Genomic DNA, 23,712 nt, shown 5'->3' on the forward strand with positions numbered 1-23,712 from the left:
TTTTATAATATTTAAACCATAACAATTGTCAATCATATGATTTGTTCTTGCATACTTAAAATGTGCATGATCAAAAAGACAATGTTGTGATACAAGATTATCCAGACTCGATGCCCATTTCACATTGGCTGAATTTGAACACAGATGGCAGCATTCATATTACACAGCAGGGACAGTATCAGTTTATAACAGAATTTTCCCCCCCATTTTTTTTCAAATAATAAAAAAATGAGTGTAAAGAATGTTGATACACAGTAATCTATTATCCACAAGAAATGTATAGATCTGTAAATTTAATTCATTATCAGAAATTATACAAACAAGATGCATATTTTTCCAGTTTGTTGAATTTCCCCAAATAAGGGGCTCAGTCTGTAAAGTATCTGCCTGTCTAACCAAAGGTTGTGGGTTGAAGCCCGTCCCTCGGATAGGATGTTAATGGAGGCCCTGTGTAGAGGATAGTCACACCATTGTACTTTCAGAACCCACTGCACTATTTGTATAAGAGTAGGGGGAAACCCCGGTGTAGTGGTCTACCTGCACTCCCCCCAATCAGTTATATCAGGAGAGACCTGCAGGTCATAGTTATTCAGTTTGCTCTTCGCCTCACAACACAGGTGATGCCAAACAAACAATAATAAGGGCAAATTGATGCTGATTATTTTTCACAAATCATGTGGAAAACTTTAAATTAAACAAACAGGTGCTTTTTTCTTTTAATGTACTTTTTTTTCCTTCAGTGTTCTATGAATGTACATGTATTCTACTATATGATTCATTTAAGAGAAATGAAATTCAAATTGCTTAGGAGATGAAATAAGCAGGACTTTATATAAATTCATGAAAAATTTGTATTGGCTATTTGTGTGGACCAACTTATGAAAATGTTATATCTTTCTTTTTCTAGACAAAGTGGAAGTTCAAAATGGGCCACGCCGTCATAACTCCGGATCAATTCCCATAATTCGAGTACCAAAAGATGCACAAAGAAACTATCTACATTATCTGGTCCAAAAGGTGGTGTATGATTAAATTTGGATAATTTCAATGGTGGCGATCACTATCATTTTGCTTGATTTATTTTATTAAATAGGATACATATTAAAACCATTCAAAGTATGAAATATGAAATTTGATCCATTAGATCTACAATTATGCATACTGGTAAAATAAAAACCAGGGGAGCATTACATGAAAAATATTGCTGGTCTTTTTTATCTGACAACTGTAATAAACTACTGAAATTCTTGCATTTGATTGGCTCAAAGCAAAATAAGTCTGTGAAAAATCACTATTTACTTTGTGAAACTGTACAAAGTACATCAAAGGTTATGGGGATCTTTTCAAAATGTGATAATTTCATCAGGTAGAATTAATGATATAAAAGTCCTCATGATACACATCACCACTTTATTCCAATAAACAGCCAAATATTTTGTTACCCTAGGAAAAATTCTTGATTTTCCTTTCCTGTTAGGTAAACTGACACATAATTGCATCAAGTCAAATCATAAATATCACTTACGAATTCTCTGTCCCTTCCTATAATAATGTCTTGTGGCATTCCAGTCTATGGCTTCATGGATTAGAACAGCCTATGCAAATCTTGGATGTTGAATGCTGACTATTCAGTTCATTCAAGATCTAGGAATCTACTGTCACACAATCCTACAAGCCTTAGGCTAGGTGGCAATCACTTCAGAACATCCTTGCTTGCCTACACTGTAATCAAACAACCTCCCATTGTAAAACTTTCCTTCTCTGTCTAGGATGTAGAAAAGCCAGTGACCTTTGACTTTGATAGACAACCCCGAGGCTGTTCAGTTCATCCAAACCTTGATCATCACTTCAGAACATCCTGTGTATACCTATACTGTAATCAAACAACCTTGCATTGTCAAATTTTCCTTCCTTGTCCAGGATGTAGAATAGCCATTGACCTTTGATAGATAACCCCAAGGCTGTTCAGTTCATCCAAACCTTGGTCCTCACTTCAGAACATCCTGTGCATACCTACACTATAATCAAACAACCTTGCATTGTAAAACTTTCCTTCCTTGTCCAAGATGTAGAAAAGTCGGTGACCCTTGACCTTGATGGGCAGTTGGGTACGGATCCCATCTCTAGAATGTTCACAGGAGATGTTGTTGATTGATGTAGTGAATCTCCACGGTAAGCCAAAGAGACCGTAGGTCTGGATTGTGGCACTCTCACCACCCTTCCTGAGGACAATGCGGTATATTGATCTCCGAGAATATACCAAGGATGCTATGAAAATGATGGAACCTGTGAAAGGAAATGAATAAGAGGGTTAATGAGGATTGCAGAGGTATTCAGCAAAGAAGGTAGAGGGAAAATGAGGAAGAGAGAGACGAGGCAAAGAGAGAAGGAGCTGCAGAAAGAAAGCAAAATTCACTATTTACGAAAGATGACCATTATGGTTTTGTCTAACCATGTAACTTTTATCCTCTATGACCCAATGAGAAAATTAAAACTTTTAATGTACATTCAGCCTTTTCATTTGTCTGACATCTAAATATCAAATATTGTTTCTTAAAATCATGAGATGGACAGTATCATCAAAAGAAACAATTACTATTTTCAACTTTGAAAAGTTTGATGTGTGAATCATTGACCATTCTGTATTGGTGTGTCACAAATGATAATAGCTAAATGGCACTTTATTGAATGTAATTTTCATTTACTTGCAGTCATAGTTACCTGCACACATGCTGAGTGCTGTGATAGTGTACCGCCATAATCCCGAGCTTAGTTGCACCCTTATTCCCGACCAGGACTTCCAGTTCTTCACTTCCGTCGGTGGACCTTCCTCTCCGTACTTGACCTTCATGTATGTATCAGTGTCCTTCATGGTCAGGAAGGCTGTGTGAGTCAGGTAACCCCAGAAGAACACCTGCGCACATGCAAACACTCCTAGGATCCGAAAGAAAGTGGTCTTGTCACTTTTGTAGAGCAGCACGTCCCTCATAACCTCCGTCTTGGAGTACTGACTGAATGTCCTCAAGCATGGAAGAAACGATATATTCCTATGGACACCATCTTTAATTCCTTGACATCTGTGACTCCTTAGAGCTAGCCTGCCACACCAGAAGTTTGGGATACTCTCTAAGGGCACTTTGATGGTTTTGGTGTGGAAGAAATTCTTGTGTGACCATGTTAATCTGTGCTTCCATATTTGGCAGGTCCAGGCCTTTGCTGCTGGTGTGTTAAGTTGTCTTGTTAAAAGCGCTGCGGAAAACATCGTCTCGGACTCTCACTCAGTCTTAATATGCATGGGAATCGATTAGTCACCTGATGATCTGGGCGAGCTGCATTCAGAATCTGTAGACTGTATAAGATAGCAGGGAAAACACATAGGTATAGTAATTACAATTTTTTATGCATTTTGACAATTTTTTCATTCTTATAATGGCCAAGACTTGTCCCATTTCTTTCAAACTTTTCACCATTCTAAATTGATTTTTTTTCTACTCACCAAGCTCACACAAATTTTGTTACATATAACAATACCTTTATACCACATCTACTGGAAAAATAATGTTGTTCCTGCAGTCAAGTTTCCAGGTCTATCTTGTTGTCTTCCTAAGTTGGATAAATTCGAAAACCGAGACTGTGCTAAACTGTGCTGTGCCAGTCTTCCTTTAATTATTTTTCTTCCTATTTTTTGTAATTCATGTTTTATTGATCCTTTTCATTCATAGTAAGCATAACAAAACATTGATGATATAACGGACCACATTATAAGATTATAATGACGTTGGCATATAAAATAACATGTATAACAACATCCGTTTGTTTACAAGACACAAAAATGATCAGGCACTTGGCCTACAAAGTACAAAAAACATAACGAAACAAGCCTTCTGCTTTTTTCGCCTCTTTATGGTATTCAAAATGATAACCCACTTGCCAACATGCTTTTCTAATTTGCATTTCCTTTAAGCTATAGTATGTTGAACAGTTTCAAATTAGAAAATTAAAAGATAGTTACAAAAGCGGGAGAGATTAGTCTAGCATCTAGGTTTTGTTTCGTTACGTTTCTTCCTAAAAAAAATCCTATATTGCTGATCCTCCGAGCTCCCTTGCCTTAATAACAGATTGAGCTTTAATGTAAGTAAATTACGAGTAAGTCGGACTCGTGACCTAGTACTACGCTACGGTCTAGAAGCGTTCACTTAAAGACGTTAAAGTTTTAGGTCCAAATCACCAACACAAAATTACGTGCGAGGGACTGATGTGATCACACTGACTGAGACAGGTCGAGTGAGCGTGGTTGCTTAAAAATTTCCACATAGAGAGCCATAAATAAAAAGTTCAGCTTTTATTTCACAATTTCTCTTAATGCCAGGAAATCTTTTTTAAAAAATAAAGTGATTACTATACATGAATTCAACTTACAAATTCGAATTAGACACTTGTTCAATCCGACGACAATGCACGGATGCGTCGAGTTCAATGCTAGAACACAAAGTTAATTCGGATACGGATTCATAGTTGACGACGGCGACACCTCACGAAATGTACTACCGGTATTTCTACGATTCAATTGGGAGCAAAAATCGCAATTTGCAAATTAAACAGTATAAACTTTTTATTGTTTATCGAATTAACTTTTTATTATTTATATAATTGATTGTTAGATTAATTACAATATAAATATTTTGGGTAATTACATGCAGTTTGCCTTTAACTTAGATGAATGCTTAAAAAGGGGCGGCTAACATATTTTTCGCTGGGGGGGGGGGCAGGGGGCAAAGCCAAAAATAGCACTTCAGTCAAAGAGGGCATTTGGGTGCAAACATATATTTTTGCCATTAGATTATGGTTTTGCCTGAAGTAGCAATATACATTGCTGTTTCGTGGTAATATACATGTAAGTTGAACAAAACTTTTTTTATGTGATTTCTGATGCCTGGTTAAAAATAAAATATATAGGCTCTATATCTATCCTGCGAGATAGCATAGGGAACGAGCAGTATCTGGAAACTGCAAGTTCTAAAATTCCCTTTGAGGTATATTCTGCAGATAATTTTTATTCAAAAGTATTTCCTTCCCCTTGAAGAGATTTTGTTTGTTGAATATAATGTATTAACCTTTTTTATCATTTGAAGTGAACGTGATGCAGGGGCGGATCCAGCTTTCGCCCCGGGGGTAGGCCGTAAAAATACTTCCAAATTCATTTTCCCATACTGCCGCTAATGCAGCTACTTCTTTGTTAATTTCATTTTTTGAGGGGGTAGTCCTTACTAAAGACTGAAGTTCATCTTAACTTCATTCTTACAAACATAAGGCCTACATACATGTGGCAAGCGCGATGCGCGAGCTCAAATTGTTAGATATTTCATTATTCAAACATAAAAAGTGAATATTCTGAGTAGTTTGTTTTAAAATGAACAAAATGTCTATTTTTGCATGCGAACACGAAGTCCGAGATAAAATTGTTAATATACTGAACATGAGTGACTCATGATTAGGATATATATCTCACCGATCAAATAATTCGAGTGCGGAGCGCACGCTTTAAATTTTTGACTTTCCGACCTGATATCTTCGACATTCTAAGCACTTTTGTATCATGAACATGAAAGGGCATCTTATTATTGAATCGAGCATGAAGCGCAGCCAAAAATGTTTAATGAAAACTGAATATTCTAAGCATTTTTTTTTGTACTCATGATCGAGGTGTAAAGTCTAATCACAAGTTGAAAAATTCGTAAATTTCGACTAGAAAACAGGATATTTCAAGTCCCGTCTTATCCACTTGAACATATTATTATCTCACTCAACAGGAAAGCGGGCGAAATTTACATTTTAACATAATGACCTGAAAATCTTTTATTTCATTTACTATTCTTCCTTCATTGTTTTTATTTCTTGTCTTTCCCGTTTTTGTTATGCTCCGTCAATAGGAGAGGGGGATGCTCTGTGGGTCGGCCCACGGATCTATATGCACATGCTTGGGTAGAGATGGACCATTTTTCCAGGACGAGGACTCTAAAAGGTGCCCCTATTAGGCGCATAATGGGTCTCTTCACTTTACAAAGTAATTTTTTTTTACGTCGTGCCCCGCGCCAAAATTAAAAATCACCAATAGTGACGAATGTGTTTGAGTACAAATCAAACAGAAGCCAACATTTCAACTTAGTAATATGCCATTTATTAATTGCCGTTTAAGGAACATTCAACTTAGAAATATGTCATTTATTAATTTCCGTTGATTGAAAGGGGGGTAATGGGCAAGGGTCTTATTTTGCTATCCCGTCATAAGATGAGATGCCAAATGCCCTTGAAGGCATTTAGCCATATCATGTTCCTTCAATATAATTCACCCAAATTATGTCTTCTCTGTATATACATCCTCCTTCCGGATCGAAAAAGGAAAGTGAAAAAAAAGGAAAGTGAGAAAAAGGAAAAAAATAGAAGGAAATATTTCATTAACATGAAATAGGAAATAAATTAGAAGTGAAGAAAGTTCGTACAATTAAAAAAAAAAGCATAGGCGGATTCAGGTGGGGCCCAAGCACCAAAAAAAAAGGTCTTCAATCACAAATGAAGGATTTCGTACCAGAAAAAAAATTGACAAGCAAAAAAAAAAAAAAAAAAAAAAGCTTCAAGCTCGTCAGGGGGGGGGCAATAAAGGTCTTCAAGCTCGTCAGGGGGGCAAAAAAGGCCTTTCAAGCTCGTCAGGGGGGGCAGAGATACGTCCTTTGCATGGGTTGTGGCTCGTCAGGGAGGGCAGACTGCCCCCTCTGCCCCCCCCCCGTAGGTACGCTAGTGGGTGTACAACACAATCGTTGACGACGACGACAACGACGACGCCGACACCGGAAATAGTGATACCTATGTCTCGCTCCGCTACGCAGGCGAGACAAAAATGAATGAAATAAGATTTTTAAAAATGGAAAAGACTTTCAGGTCAGTATAAAGAAAAAAAATCTCGCGCTTCGCGCGAACATGTCTGTTGAGGGGGATATTCTTCTCAAGAACATGGGGCTTAAATATCCCATTTTGAAATCAATATGCAATTATGCAAAAATTCTTCTGCTCAGAATTCGAGTTCTTATTATGATATAATGAAAACTCGAATTCTGAGGAGATTTTTTTTTTAGCAATACATGTACATACATTCTGTTCATGGTTACAAAACTGTGCTTATGTGAAAAAGAATATCAGCTGGCGCTGCTCGCTTGCATTACTAGGATAGGTTCAGGCCTATCTTCTTAATGGATTTCATCAAACAGTCCTTGGAAAATCCCCTTTTTAGGTCAGTATTGCAATATCGAATAAGTTGTTTGGTTAGATACGCATCTTCTTCATGATTACAAACAATGCTTGATAGAATGACCAGATTTTGGTCAAAATATCAACAACAAAATTCAGCTCGCGATTCGCTCTCGCATCATGTTTAGTTACATGCCCAATTTGTTCATGAATACTAAAAGTGCTTTGAATGTCCAAATTTCAAGTCAGAATATCACAAATTTCCAGTTCCCGCTCCAAACGCTCTTTAGATAGACACCCATCTTGTTCATGCATGGTTACAAAAAGTGCTTGGAATGTGCAGTTTTGGGTCGGAATATCAAAATTATTCAGCTCGCGTTTCGCGCTAGCATTATATGTTTAGTTAGATACCCACCCTGTTCGTGATCCAAAAGTGCTTAGAATGTCTATAATTTTGGTCGGAATATTCGCACTCGCATCAATATTATTTTTTGATGAGATAGCCTACCCATCCTGCTCATGCTTACAAAGATTGCTCATGCAGAATGCCAATTTTTCAGGTTTAAATGCATAAAATACCCTTAATTTTTTAGCTTGCGCTTCCCGCTCATATTAGTTTATTAGGCCTTATGAAAAAGATTATGAAATAAGGACCATCCTCTATTTTTTTTAAATCAGCTTTTAGCGGCCGATCGGGATAAATATGTATGAAAATATTTTTCCGACCCCACCCCCCCCCCTCCCGGTTGGCGAAAGCTGAATCCGCCCCTGAAGAAGTGTTACTTCACAAAGGAATTTCACATTCCCCTCCAATCCCACCCCAACTGTACGCCAGAGGTAATATTTTCACTCTCAAATATATATATTTTCTTGATAACCCGAATTTACGTCGGGCCATATTAGTGGCATATGGATTGTGAAAATACAATCTCTTTGATTTTGATTTTATTTTATTTCTGCACTCAAGATAAATATGCAACATAACATCTAGGTGATACATTTAAGTTTTACAAAACAATAAAGCAATAGTCATAATAAAGCAATGAAAAATAAATATCAACAAGAAGCAATATTCAATTAAAAGAAAATAACAGTTTAAATAAATGCAGGAGACCGCCATCGTGGGCGGTTGAGCTTGAAAATGATGGCTGCCTCGTAAAATGGTACATAAATTTCACAGAGTAACTTCTGAAAATGACAAAGATTCAAATTGTACTTGACCGAAATAAACAAGTTCGGAATTTGAACTTATATATTTTAGGGTCACTATATTTGGTCATCCTACTGTATTATGTCCAGGGAAATAAATGGCTTAAATAGTATATAAATAAAAATATTTGAATTTATATATTAGGCCCATATTCATAATATTTCGAGGGAGCTTAAAGTGAGCGAGTGAGATTTTTTTTATTTAAAGGAGAATGAAACCCTTGAAACCAGCTGAATCCATATCAAAGAGAAAAATCAAAGAAAAATAGTGTTGAAAGTTTGAGGAAGATTGAATGAATAATAAGAAAGTTATGAGCATTTGAATATTGAGATCACTAATGCCATGTAGATCCTCCTATTGGCAATGCGACCAAGATCTCTGATGTCACACACGTACAACTCCCTCATTACCCTAGTACTTATTTCACTTATATTCTCACTTTTATAGAGTCTATCACAAGGTGAGGTGTTCTCTTTATGAGAGGACAAGTACAGAGGTTTCACAACATTATATCATTGATGAATCGTTTGTCATATGATTAGAATGAGCAAAAAGATATGTTTTGGGGTAAATTTTCAATGTCCAAAAGGGAGAGTTGTTCATCTGTGACATCATAGATCTTGGTCGCATTGCCAATGGGAGGATCTCCATAGCATTAGTGATCTCTATATATTTAAATGCTCATAACTCTTCTATTGCTAGTCCTATTTTACTCAAACTTTTGTTGATCTTATTCTTTGATTTGTCTGCTTTCACAAAAGCTAACTTGCTCCAAGAGTTTCATTCTAGTAATAGTTTTCAATTTAATCAATTGACGGCATGAATTGGATTTTCCATTACTCAATATACTTATTTTTTCTTTGTGGTCGATTTTTTTTTTTTGAGGGGCCGGGTCTTGAGCCCCTTAAGCCTCCTCCGTAGTACCGCCACTGAACAGTTTAAGACTAGTACGAATTTTTATGGATCAAAAGGTTAGTTTATTTACCAATAACCGAGTGCTTGTAGCATTAAACTTTGCAGTTTGTTTTGATTTTCCATGAATATTAACGTGCGAGTGAGCGAAGAGAGAAAGCACATGTGAAAGTTGGGAGATAATTATGTTGTCCAGTAACGTCTATTATTAAAGAGATATGAATGAACGAGTGATAAGGCCTTCATATAATATAATTTAGTAGGCCTACATGATCTAACTAATCATTGTGAGCTAAACGTTGTGAGCAAGCCTCCTTAAAAATCAGCTTGCAAGCCAAGTTTTTTTTTTAAATAGACCCAATGGGCACATATTGAAGATGAATATAAGGGATCAGTAGTAAGATCAGATATAAAACAAGGGAATTGATGATGAAACATTTAATATTAATTTTGTCTAATATTGGTAAATTGTGAGGTGAAAATCAAAGAGCGCCGTTTTATAAAAATGAAAATGGGATTATATCACCCGGAATATATGATTTGCCTCCATAGATAAATCATAGGTTATCATATTCAAGTGGAAAGATCACATAAAACATCACGTTGGTTCAGAGGGGCTATAAGTAGTTTCACAGGAGATGTAAAATGATAGAAACTTATTATGAGAAATGAAAGAAAAGCAAAATCCACTTAGTGCAATGTTCCAAACGAAAGAGAAATACAGAAAGTATTTTGATAATCTTGTCTAAAATCCTGAACAAGATGTCATTCACTTTAAGTATTTTAACAAGATCTCTGAAGCGAGGATCATTTAAAAAATACTACAATGATACATTTTTGATATAATTAATGTATGTTGATATTTGTTCAAGAGTATTTTTTATCAGTTTTTTTTTATGTAAACAAGATGTTTTGTTTACTAAAAATAATCTTGAAAGGACTTTCTTAGGGGGCGTGGTCAATCATGACTGCTATTTCGCTTTTCGTATCCGAAGTATCATGATATCAGCGAATCTTTACACGGAAGATGGCTGCCCCCTTCACTAATCACTTTGCCAATAATCCACGGATGTGTTGAACGTTGTCTGTTCGGTATAATTTTCACTGGATCCAGGGAGAGCCGAGAGTGATCCTATTTATTCTAAGATGTCAGATCTACAAGCAAAGTATCAGAAACTGGCCCAAGAGTTTGCAAAAGTAAGAAGATCGGTACTGTACAGTCGTGTGTGTAGTGTGTGTGGCTGATCAGAGTTCAGACATGGCCCATGCCCTGGGCGGTCAGCTCGCCGCTGGAGCGGCACCGGTACGGTACGGTAGTGGTTACCGTACGGATACGGCACCAGGCCAGGGCTAGCTCAAGTTGTGGGTGAAACCGGGGGTTGGGGAGTGGTGGATTGTCAGGAGGTATTTGGAGAGTAAAATACTCTTCCAGATGCCCTAATTAATCTTACATCACAAAAGTAATGAAAAACAACTGTTAAAAATGGTAATTCTGCTTGCAATTGCATTGATTATCAATATTAGGGAGACCGCGCGGACGTCAATTGCATTCCGCCTTTTGTTACACGCCGCACGGACCTTCAACGAGCAGCTCACAAAAATACGACATGTCTCTCATTATTTTGCCATCACAAAACAAAATAGTCAATATATATCAAAATAAGCCAACAACATCATCATCAAGTATATTCTCAAGCTAATCAATGTCGAAATAAAAGAGATCGTGGTGTTTTATCATGCTTTTGAAGCAACGGAAATGACCCCTCACTCACCGGTTTGAACAACGGTTCGTCAGCGCGAACGCTAACACACGCAAATTCGCATAGGTCGCATTTCCCCTCGAAATGGTCAGAGATTTTGGAGCAAAATTCCACTTTAAAGCATTTTCGACACTTGATCCTCACATCGTATGATCATGATCTATATACCAAAAGAAAGGAAATAATTTGCTCTGTATACTCATATCGGTTTACAATTCACTCGCTTTCGCCAAAAAAAGATATAATGAGAAGTAACATTCCTTCTGCGATAGCGAGAGTACGATTAAAGTCTCTGTACGTAAACCGAGTCCAGTTTGCATTTTCGACGATGCTGAATCCGATTATGACATCATTTTTTCGCATATCCCTGAGGATCATGTGTCGGATTGCAATTCAAAATACCCTTACCATGCGAGTTTTTGAACAGCGAAAAAAGGGCGTGGTAAACCCGATGACGCCAGATTAAATACGCGCTTTCTTAATGACGTCAAGCGGTCCCGCGCCTATGGTCACGTGCCCAACCGGCGCGAGAATTCAAAGTTCATCGCGGGTGTCGCTGTGCGCAATGCTATGGAGTTTCAATGCAATTTTGTCTACATGTACTTTGTGAATGATCGTGAGTGTATCGCTTACACACATGCACGTGGATGATTTGCATTTGCACATGTAAACTTAGTGACTCATCACTGGTGTAATCATTCAACCGTGCATGTATTTTGATCTGTCCATTTATCATCCCATGTTTTACATCAATCTTTGAATTATCTTTGGTCGATATATCAAAGTCTCGCGGCAGCAATCATATTCAACCAAAACAACAATGTAAGTGGAAGAAGACGGTCCAAATAATATTTCATCAAGATGCATCAAGGCCGGTGTGCTACCGGGACCTCGACATTTTTAAATATTTTTTTTTAATGAATTTTCGAGCCGGCCAGACTTTGATATATTGACCAAAGATGATGCACCCAGAGAGAGAGAGAGAGAGGGGGGGTTGCTGAGAAGAGAAGAGAGGGAGCAGAAAAAGAGATAAGTTAGATGTAAGGGGAGAGGTCGGAGTAGCAGTGTGATGAGAATTTATGTAAATTGGGTAGAGACCTCGGGGTAGAGACAAGTTCACGTTGTGTAATTGAACAAAAGAGATCAAGCAAAAAAAAAATTGAACGTTGACCATGCTAAATTATATAGTCCTGGATGATGTCAAAAGTCAGAAGGCAGGTGCAATCTACCCCCCCCCCCCTCTACCAACCTGTACCTTCATCGGCACAAGAATTTAATTGATAGAATAATAATTTTGCTGTCCGTCTTCGTATATATCCCTCGAACTTCGAAGGATGATAAAAAAAGCCGTCTCTAAGTCCAAATATTTTGCCCATTTCCCGGACTCATTTCTTCATACTTACAGTAGAAAGGCTCTTATAATCCTATATAAAATGATTCCACTTATTCCATATGGAGAGTGTCCTTTTTTCAACCATGGTGTTGGAGGTACTTGTATACCTCTCCATGATTCAACTCTGATCGTGATTCAGCTGTGCATGGACCTTTCGTTGGAATATCCGTTACCATGGTGACCGGCGGCCAAGATAACATGCAGGTGGTCATTGTTTACAAATATCTGGAGACTGAGAATGGAGGTTAAATGCCGCGTCATTCCCAGGGGTCCATGTTCTGAACATGGAAACGATTGTGGTTGAGCCCCGTTCCCACGGTAGTTGCCATGACAGAGTAACTATAATCATATACATGTAGTAAGTTCTTTGGATCCCAGTTTTCAAAGCCTTCACAAATCATAGGAAATTTATCAATTACAACTCGCTATCTACGACAAATATAATAATGACTGTGTTGGAATCAGTTACAACCAAAATGCTAAATAAAAAAGAGGGGTTAATTATATTTGAAGAGGTGAATCCAGGAATTACCAGAACGGGGGGGGGGGGGGGGGTACGCTGTTTGGACGAAAAGAAGTTGGCTGCCACTGTGAAGTTGACAACTCGATAATTTTCTGACAATCAAGCAAAAAGAAATCAAAATGGAGTGGATGGAAACTTGTCGCCCCCCCCCCCCACCAGCACTGATTAAAAGCATTTAAAAACAATTTTCAAGAAGAATCAACGGGATCACGAATAAGAAAGAGAATCACACATTAAAAAAAATCAATTACATGCAGAATTAAATTCATAGAACAATAATTTTGCTGGCCGTCTTCGTATATATCCCTCGAACTTCGAAGGATGATTAAAAAAAAAAGCCGTCTCCAAGTCCAAATATTTTGCCCATTTCCCGGACTCATTTCAGTCATTATTTTTCTTCATCTTAATGCTTACAGTAGAAATGCTCTTATATATAATCCTATATGAACTGATTCCACTTATTCCAGATCGAGAGTGTCTTTTTTTTCAACTATGGAGGTCCCTCTCCATGTTTCAACTCTGATCGTGATTCAACTGTGCATGGACCTCTCGGTCCATGAACTGAACATACGTTGGAATGTCCGTTACCATGGTGACCAGCGGCCAAGATAAGATCATTGTTTACAAATATCTGGAGACTGAGAATGGAGGTCAAATGCTGGGTCATTCCCAGGGGTCCATGTTCTGAACATGGAAACGATTGTGGTCGAGCCCCGTTCCCACGGTAGTTGCCATGACAGAGTAACTATAATCATATTAGTTCTTTGGATCCCAGTTATCAAAGCCTTCACAAATCATAGGAAATTTATCAATTACAACTCGCTATCTACGACAAATATAATAATGACTGTGTTGGAATCGGTAACAACCAAAGTGCAAAATCAAGAAGGGGGTTAATTATTTGAAGGGGTGAATCCAATTATCAGAACGGGGGGGGGGGGGGTGGGGTTACGCTTTTTGGACAAAAAGAATTTGGCCGCCACTGTCAAGTTGACAACTGGATAAATTTCTGACAATCAAGCAAAAAGAAATCAAAATGGAGTGGGTGGGAACTTGCCCCCCCCCTCCCACCAGCGCCTGATTAAAAGCATTTAAAACAATTTTCAAGAAGAATCAATAAAATTGATAAAAAAGAGAATCACACAATTAAAAAATCAATCCCATGCTGAAAACTACATGCTGATTCTTCTCATTCTTTGCCTCGCCCCCCCCCCCCCGCCCCATCTCGTCTCAAATTTTGGGGAATACCTTTTTCATGAGGTGATGATTAAACTTTCTCTGTCTTAGCAGATACACAACTCGATAATGTACTGCCACATCACATGCAAATCACAGACAAATGCCAGACTCTCTCAGACCATGTCAGACATAAATATAAGGAAATTTCCACGCCGTGTCGTGAGCCACGTGGGAAGGTACATTGAATGGACACACTTTTGATGCACACAAATAATCCCAGACACATTTCATCATAAGCTTTTGTCTCTCTCATAACCTCTCAAGCATTGGTTCTGGACGTTACGATCGCGTCTCTTTCCCCCTCTCTCTCCCTCTCTCTTTCTATGCATTGCATTCGCTCGTGACATGGCTTGACCTAAACGCACCCGTACGGGTGCGTAACTCGAACTTTTGAAGACAGTCGGGGTCAAAGTAATACATATTCATGACCGTGTAGCGTAAAAATCATGGCGCGCTGACATCATTAGCAACATTCGCGGAGACTCCTCCTTACGAGGGAGGCCTTCATTTCCTGAATTGGACGTGAACGCGTATCGTGGATGATCATATTTTGGGAGGTTTTTGAGCTATTATTGGCGGAAAAATGTCAATTTTTCTTCGCTTGTAACTTTGCAGTAAAATGGAATAACTTCAAGAAATTCGGCAGTTGGTATGAGTGAAATTTTCCCTATAAAATGATTACAGTCATAGCACGTAAGTCCAACCCTATCCAAAGATAAAAATTAGGTCCGGTCTCCCTATCAATATCATGCATGTTTTGAAATTGAGTTTGACAAATGTGACAAAATTAATGGGGGGGGGGGGGGGTACTTAGTATAAATTGTCTGTGCCATGGTCCAGACCCCCATTATCATTATCAATCTAAATTTCTGTTCCAGAGCATCATCCAGATCCATTTAGAAGTAGAAATTCCTATTCTGTCCCTTTCCAAAGACACTCAAAGTCTCAATTTCGTTTTTTTTTTAATTCAAGTGCAGTGCCCGCCCACTTAAACTTTTTCAAGTTATACTCTGCACAGCACAGTGACAAAATTGCCATTGACTGCATTTGATGGGAGTGATTCTGAGACCTGGATCTGGATCTGGATGTATACGATGCAGGGCCCTCCTGGGCATAAACGCATCGGGTGAGAGAGGGCGGAGTAAGGATTAGAAGGTTCTGTCAATGGCCTTCTTGAATGAACTTGTCGATGTTGAGTTGATGACAGCGTCACTCAGGTGATTCCACTCAATGATAGTGGATGGGAAGAACGAGTTCCTGTATTGTTCAGTTCGTGCTCTGATTGGATTATAGCACTTGTTATTATTTGTCACTTGCCTATCTATGATATTTGTAGTGTCACAGTTTTCAAATTGTTTGGCACGGATACGTCTTTTGGATTTTATAGGTTGAGCAAAATTTTGGATTGGGAGAGCTGGCACCTTTGATTGGTTCATTGCACTGAAACATGACCAGTTTCATGCATACTCCAGACAGCTGGCAGCCTTCTGTTTCGAGGAGTTTTTTAATTTTTTTGAATTTCTCCTGGTACACAGACGGCTTACGATCGTGCAGCCGCCATTAGGGGGTTGAAAATGCAAAATCCCCCTGAACGGGGTTCATCGATTTTTGTCTTTATTTCATAGAAATATATAAAAAGAACTGGACCAAAAGAAAGATTATTCCGTTATGGCCTGAAATGCACCAAAACAGGGAAAAAAAACTTAAAAGGAAAAAAACAGTGACTTACTTCAGCTGACGCGCAACTCCCACTTCCCTGGTTTATCCTAACTTCATGATAAAACATATGGCCATGAGTCCCTGTACAGATCGAGTTAGAACTTCGGTCTCTGTATTTGGTGAGTGGAGCCAACGGAGTTCAGCGGAACAACCAATATAACATAGACCAAAGCTTTTGGTCTCTGCATACTCATGCAACACTCCGAAACACAGAATTTGTACTGTTCTAGAGCATTGCCTTTTTAGCAATCGTTGACCTAGAGCAGCCCCGGAGACCCCCATTTTAAGACCACAGTTTAGTTCCAGAGCCCCTATTTTCGTAACTCATGATTATTGAATTCTGACATTTCTTTGCAAAATCCAGATGTTATACCAAAAGCTTAGGAACAAGAAAAATTTGATGACGGTTACCTGGTCATCTTGGTTTTTGTCATGGAAAGTAGTTGTGCAAATGGAAACACTGCATGGTTTCATTATCTGGCTGACGATAGGGCCAACAATTGCACAGTTAAAAAGCGAAGATAGCAGCATAATCATTGACCAATTTTTCTTTCCATCTCAGAATTAGAAAAAAATTGGTAAATCATTTTGTGCAGACTAGACAAAAAAGGGGAAGATGATTTCATCTGTACAAGTTTCATTTTGTCATCTGCAGGCAGGAAACAGTTTTCCAGGCCTTGTTTACAGGCATTTATTTTTTCAATGTGCATTTGATACCAATGAGTTTCAAGTGTGTTGGAGAGTAAATCAAATGATTTTTACTCTCCATATGCGTCAGGGGAGAGGGTGGTAGGAAGGAGGAGCTCAAGCTACAAAAGAGCTTGTAATTAGGGCATTATGCAGTATGTATCTCTAAATTGGGAACCATTATTCACTTTGTCCACAAATGTGCATTTAAAAAATCAACATATGGTTCCAGAGTTTTTGTCCTGATTTAATATCCAACATTGGGTTTCGGGAACAGCTCTATTTCAGCTGTGATCTCAATGTCCATGTCCAAACTCTCAATTGGACCTCCTTCTTATCTGTAGTTTTGATAAAGACTGAAGTTAGCAAAAAGAATTTGTGGCTAAACATAAATTGTGCAAACAGCTGCAAACTTGCATTAATTTATATCTAATTAGCATATCATATATTCAAATAACATTGGCATTAAATTGCGAGCAGGGCATAAATTTCAATGCAACATATTCTATTACAACAATAAAAACAGCCAAATTGAAAACAAATAATTTGTGTAGTATTTTTTTATATCCAGATCTTGCAGTATATGGTCATTCTTGTTTAATTCTAGGTGCGTGCTCAAAACCAGGTGCTGAAGAAAGCGGTCATCGAGGAGCAAGCCAAGCAGAATGATGCAAAGGTCAGTTCACAAATACATGTATTTTAAATCAGAAGTAAATAGTAACCCTTTCATTAAGCCATAAGAAGTTTTATATCTAACGGAACAAAGGTACTTGATTTTCTAAACTAATTCCCAATAAAGTCCCAAAACAGCTACCCTGAATCAAATTCTCTTGATTTTAGAATTAAGATTACCTAGGTAGGATTTTGATTGAGAGATGGATAGTTTCTTTGTAGGTATTTGTTTACTTTGTCTAGAATGTATATTAGAGCAATTTTTCTATCAGCTAAGAATTAGGAATAATATCCTTGCAATATTGTAAGAATGAAATTTAACATGAATTAATAGCTTTTTTTTCTTTCAATCCAAGGATACATTGATAGGGAGCACACATGTTTAGATACTGCAGATATCTCAAGCTTTTGTTGTTCAGTCCAACACTATATTCATTTAATTCAGTTGTGTCTGGTTATGAATGGTAATATTACTTCTTTGGCATTTTTTATTTTTAATTCTTTTAAAATGGCAGTAAACAAGAAAATTTTGTTTTACTATCCCATTTAGGAGCAACTCAAAATCCGTGATCAGAAAATCCGGAAGTTCGAGCAGGAGCTGGACAGCTTGACCTTCCGTAACCAGCAGCTGACCAAGAGGGTCAATGTCCTGCAAGATGAACTGGACATACATGAATCAAAGGGCAAAAAGAGCAAGGTAAATTAACAAAAACATTATTAAAAAGATATTCTAATCCTAAGTTATTTTACTGAGAGGTGTTTCATAAAGCAATTGTCAGTGATTTTTAATGGCTAATTTGTTTTGAGCAAATCAGATGCAAGGATTTCAGTAGCTTATAAAAGTAGTTAGTGGACATACATGAGTCCAGAGATGCCAACCCTCCCGATTTCATCGGGAGGCTCCCGAAAATTCATCCCAACTCCCGCCCTTACGATTACCATCTTTATCCTCCCGAAATTACGATTTTTTTGCATTGATCAAATTGGATTGGAAACTCATGTATCGTCTGCTAATTGTAGCATGTAGTAACTCAATTACGTTCGCTGCTTCTAAGTTATGTGTGAAAGGTAGACAAATAAGGAGCAGCGAAAAGCTGGTGCATGTGATATGCCCAACGGGAATCCACTGTGCACCAGGCCGGTAGGCCCGGCTAGCTTCGCGAGGCGTGTGCGCTCGCGGCCACTGTAATTGTCGAGTCGTGCGGTGGAATATCGGTGTGTGATTTCGGCGTATTGATGGGTTGATATTGACACGAAATGGCGGAAAATCAACAAAAGAAGACCAAGAAATGGTCTCAGAAGTATAAGACTGAATACAGTCTCCAGTACCCATGTATTCGGAAGTCGGAAAGAGGAATTTACCATGCATTTTGCACAATTTGCAGCGTGGACATTTCAGTTGAGCACGGAGGTCGTGATGATATTCGGAAGCACGTAGGGAGCAAACGGCATACGGACATTGCGAAGACGAGATCTTCGAGCTCCACTAGTACCCTGTTGACTTATTTCACCAAGCAAGGGACCAGCGAGGAGGAAGACGTTACCCGCGCTGAGCTTTTCTTTATAATAATAAAGAGGATAATTCCTCATTATTATTATTGTTTAACAGGTACTTTTCTTCTATTGTCCCCTCATTTTTTTTACATATAAAAGCATATTTGATATTTTTCTTTGATTTTTATGTTAAAAAAGTGGGAACAATGTTTCTTTAAAAACATGTGAAATGCTCCAAAATAAGGGTCAGATTGCACCAGAGAGCATCTAGAAACCCAGAGCTTCCAGGGCCCTAAGGCTGGACCCCGGCCGCAAGGGTCGAGCGCTCCGCGCTCGAGATGTGCGCTACGCGCACATAATTTGGAGTCGGTTGCAAATCCTCCCTAATTCTGATTTCCAAAAGTTGGCATCTCTGTGAGTCAAAGGGCAAAAGAGTAAGGTAAAATAAAAACACGATTTTAAAAAAGATATTCTAATCTTAAGTTCTTTTACTGAGGAGTGTTTCATGAAGCAATTGTCAGTGATTTGTAATGGCTAATTTGTTTTGAGCCAATCAGATGTAAGGATTTTAGTAGCTTATAACAGTTTTAGTTAAAATGACTAATTATTTGTTCCATGAATTGCTCCCATGTCCTGTGTTAAAATTAAAGAGATCAAGAAAAGATCAACCTACATTATTCATGTGCCATAGATGAAGGATATGTTATATTGAAGTGCTTAAAAGGCCCCAGCAACCAAGCTATGTGAGCTCATCTATGTCAGTGTGTTGATCTGCTTACAATTTGTTCCTCATTTCATAAAGTGATGGATGGGTGCACAATCAAAGGAAATTTGATTTTTATGAACACACTCTCAAAGACTTGGGGCTCAATATCAACCTCTTTAATCCATGAAGGTTCAATGGAATTTACATCTTGTACTACTCCTTATTTCTGTGTGTGTTTGCATGATTCTCAATATAGACCATCTAGGCATTAGACTAAATGACAATTGCACCTTGTGAGTATTAGATCAAATGATGGTGGGACAAAATGGTAATTATACCCAATTAATAGTAGATCAAGTATTAAGCTCTGAGAATTAGACCACCTGCTAAGTAGACCAAGTGGATACAAACATGTTAGAACCTGACTGAGGTATGATGTTGTATTTTCTTCAACCAGAATAAAGACATGGACAATGCCACTCATGTGAAGACATCGCCCAATGTGATAGGAGAGGAACTCAGAGGAAAAATACATGAAAACGAAACACTCCACAAACAGGTAAATACAATTTTCAGTTAAATTATTATTTGGTTCCAGGTTTCATATTGCATTTGTATCCTGATAAATCATGATAATTACAATTTACATAACCGTATTTTAATTTTCAATTAACATTATGATTTGGTTCAAATTGTCATCTTACATGGTGTTCTGGTAAACATCAATCATATTGATAATGTCTTTCCACAGTTCCATTTAACATTACCATGTTTAGGTGTTAAATTGATTGAAAAAATTGAGTTTTCAGATTCTTTATAAAGGGATTTGGTTCAAATAATCATCTTGCATCGTATCCTGGTAAATATCAGTCATAATGATATTGTCTTGCTTCGGTTCTATTTTATATAACCATGGTAAATGTTTCATTTTCTGTAATCATGTCGATACTTTCAATTGAATTGCCTTATAGAAAAGTGTCCTTGTCCTTAAAAATACAAAACTTAAAACATTTATTTCTTAGGTTACTTTTGTTTTGATCTTGTAATAATTTAATGGCCATACTTTTGTTGATACTGCAATATAGCTTTATGACCTATCTGAAGAGCATAAGAAGATAGTAATGGAACTCAGCAGCCAGCTGGCCATTCTAGAATGTGGCAGTAGCCAGCATCATAGCATGATAGAGGCCTCTGAGAAACAACAAAGAGACAACATATATGTCTTTGTTAGATTTATTTTGATCTTATGATATTTTAATGACCATCCTTGTCTTGTCAAAAATAAGATGTGACCCATCTGAAGAGTACAGGAGATTGTGACAGAACTCAGCAGTAAAATCACCTTTGATCATGTACTTCCGTTGAATCGTTTGAAAGACATTTGAAAACATACATATTTTTGTTGTAGTGTAATTGTAATATTGGAGAGCAATTTGTATAAAGCGCATAGAGCAATTTTGATTGCTTATGCGCTGTATAAGTACCAATTTATTATTATTATTATTATTATTTGTATTATTATGTGTATTATTATTATCATTATTATTAAACTGGCCAATCTGGAGCAGGACAGCAGCCAACATCATAGCATGGTAGAGGCATCTGATAAACAATACAAGGAGATCCTCCAACATTTATTTCTTTGTTTAGTTCTGTTAAGATCTTACTGTATAGTTTCACGGCCATCCCTGTTTCGTTTATAATACAGCTCTATGACCTATCTGAAGAACACAGGAAAATAGTGACAGAGCTTAGCAGTAAACTGGCCAATCTAGAACGTGACAGTAGCCAGCATCATAGCGTGATAGAGGCATCTGAGAAACAATTCAAGGAGACCCTAGAACGGCTTCAGCAGGAGAGGGCCAGGATGGAGGTACAGCTCCAGGCCAGAGACAAAGAGGTGTGTTCACACTTGATCTACAAACACTTTGATTGAATTTACATCTGAATAATTGATAGGCCTGGGAGTAAATCTCAAACCATCGAAGCATTCGATCAGTTTACCAACAATCAGCAACTGAATATTCCTTCACTAATAAAATATTTGCCAGATGTTGATTACTGATTTGAGACAATCGATTGTCAAAAGTGCATGGTTATAATCTTTGATAATGGACAATAAAGTGCAAGATAGCAAATCAAATTTATGCTAGCATTTAATGAATTCCAAGCATTGTAACTCTTCCAAGACACAAAAATGGGGGGTTTTTGCAACCTCATCACAGACGGCTAATTTGTATTTTGCTACAGGTGCTACAATATGTCAACTTTTTTGTTATTTTTTATAATCCAGGAATCTTGAATGTTCGAACCATTCAATTGTTTATCCCAGCAAATAATCAAATGGAAAAAAAGGTTATTTGTCCCAGGCCTAAGTAATTGATTTGGATTTTGATTCCTGGACAATGTTACTAACTGCCTCTAATAACAAGCCTCGTGATAGATTGCCCTGTGAAAATGGAATGAATGTAATCAACAACACAAAGATATTTTTACCAGATAATGAAAACGGAGGAATATTTACTATGCCCTGTGTGATATATTGAAATTTGAAAACAAATGAAAGAAATTAAAATACTTGATGGCTTAATTTTCGCATATATAATGTAATGATGCCAAAGTGGTGTACAACTTGTATGGTTATGAATGGCCACCTGCTTAATTTTATCACATTTATTTGTCTAGTAATTATAATGCCCGCATGAATAATTTGTAGGGCTTGCATTAAAACAATTCTATTTTTTATTTCATTGTCGATATAAAGTGACATTTGCAAATGTAGAGAACTGATTAACTTCCATCTATTTGAAATGAAATTCATTTTATTTGCAGCTTCTCATGTTGCTGATATTAGTACAAATATTAGACCTTTTGTTAAAATGTTCTGTGATGTTTGATCTATTTTGGTAGGTACGTGAAGCCCTTATCAAGGCTGAACAGTGTTCCGAGGAGCTGAGGAGAACTAAAGAAGATCTCGGTAGCAAGTTATCTTGGGCGACCCGTATCATCCAAGATAAACTACCATTCAATGATGAAGGTGAGTAGGACTTTCGGTCAATATTCACTTTGTCGAGCAACTTGAGTAAAATGCTCTGTTAGTGCATAAATAATCTTCCAGTAGATAGTATTGTTCTTGTAGAAATATAATAAAAATAACAAATTTGTATGTGACTGATATTTCCTTGGTTACGTTTTGTTAAGAAAAATAAAAATGAGTCATTATATTTATTTAGCCTTTAGGAAGATCCGGCCTTCGCAATAAAGACAATATTTGTGTATTGTCTTGTGTGAAATGAATGTAGACTGTACCGAACTGAACAAGTCTCTGTCTTTATTGATATTGATTTACTATTTATTTGATATTGACAGAGCTACCTGAGTTGAGTAGATTGAATGTACCAGCACATGACAAGAAGCACCAGGTAAGTGGAATTTTGTTTTTCCATTATATAATTTATTTATTATTTTGAGTTTTATTTCTAACAAGGTAGCCTCTTCATTCGACGAGCTGCAGTAACTGATGGACCTGTGAAATAAAACAATATGCACAGTGACAGACAACTTATAGCAATTCAAATTTAAACATAATTAATACGCACAATATAAAAACGCATCAGAAGATCTTGGAAGCAAAAACCATTCTTGGAGAGAGGGATTGAGTGAATGAAATCGAAAGAGAGAGGGGAAGATGTGGAGAAGAGGAAGCAAGAAAGAAGGCAAGAGAAATCTTAGAGAGGCAAGAGAGAAGACATTGAAGGGGCGAGAGAGGCAAAGAGATGACCTCTATACCATCTTCCACACTAGGTTATAGGCAGAATATGACGTATATCCATCTCAATTCAATTTCAATTCATTTATAGGTTCAATGTCATGGCAAAAATATCAAATACATTGATATCAAATGTGGCAAATTGAATTTTATTCAAAGTTATCAGATGCTGTGTACAGTTATCTTTTCAGTTTATTACCGTTATAATCTTAGAAGCAAATTTTGATTCAGCAATAAAGCATTCCAAATATATTAGCAAATGACTGTGTAGAAATTGTTTAGAATGAAAATAAGCTTAGTTGTGTTTTTGTATGTTCAAACTTATAAAAAAAATCTAAGTGGAATTTTAAATCTTGTATACCTGTAACGCACAAAATGATTTAAAT

General features: G+C 37.3%; 2 protein-coding genes across 3 annotated transcripts in view; one reads left to right on the forward strand and one right to left on the reverse strand.

The window, feature by feature from the left end:
• On the reverse strand, window positions 1–4,494 carry LOC129265795 (transmembrane protein 223-like). The gene is made up of 3 exons (XM_054903731.2): window positions 4,420–4,494; window positions 2,722–3,349; window positions 1–2,286 (listed from the first exon to the last, which is right to left on the reverse strand). The coding sequence occupies exons 2-3, from the start codon at window positions 3,260–3,262 to the stop codon at window positions 1,994–1,996; spliced, it is 834 nt and encodes a 277-aa protein (XP_054759706.2). The 5' UTR covers window positions 3,263–3,349; window positions 4,420–4,494; the 3' UTR covers window positions 1–1,993.
• A 5,844-nt stretch (window positions 4,495–10,338) lies between these two features.
• Window positions 10,339–23,712, forward strand: part of LOC129264497 (protein phosphatase 1 regulatory subunit 21-like) — a 34,517-nt gene continuing 21,143 nt past the window's right edge. Inside the window, exons 1-7 of one of the 2 annotated variants that reach the window (XM_064102591.1) lie at window positions 10,339–10,561; window positions 17,293–17,361; window positions 17,908–18,054; window positions 20,015–20,116; window positions 21,266–21,457; window positions 22,468–22,594; window positions 22,927–22,979. In XM_064102591.1, coding sequence (XP_063958661.1) covers window positions 10,511–10,561; window positions 17,293–17,361; window positions 17,908–18,054; window positions 20,015–20,116; window positions 21,266–21,457; window positions 22,468–22,594; window positions 22,927–22,979 — 741 coding nt within the window. In that variant the 5' untranslated portion in view covers window positions 10,339–10,510. The remainder of the gene's footprint in view (window positions 10,562–17,292; window positions 17,362–17,907; window positions 18,055–20,014; window positions 20,117–21,265; window positions 21,458–22,467; window positions 22,595–22,926; window positions 22,980–23,712) is intronic. The other variant, XM_064102592.1, reaches the window with a different exon arrangement.

This window comes from Lytechinus pictus, chromosome 7, assembly GCF_037042905.1.
Source record: "Lytechinus pictus isolate F3 Inbred chromosome 7, Lp3.0, whole genome shotgun sequence".
NCBI lineage: Eukaryota > Metazoa > Echinodermata > Echinoidea > Temnopleuroida > Toxopneustidae > Lytechinus > Lytechinus pictus.

Coding starts and splice junctions, on each gene's coding strand:
- LOC129265795 (XM_054903731.2), bottom strand. CDS start 3,262: ATGTTTTCCGCAGCGCTTTTAACAAGACAACTTAACACACCAGCAGCA. Junction 2,287..2,721: donor AGCACTCAGCATGTGTGCAG/GTAACTATGACT, acceptor TTCCTTTCACAG/GTTCCATCATTTTCATAGCA.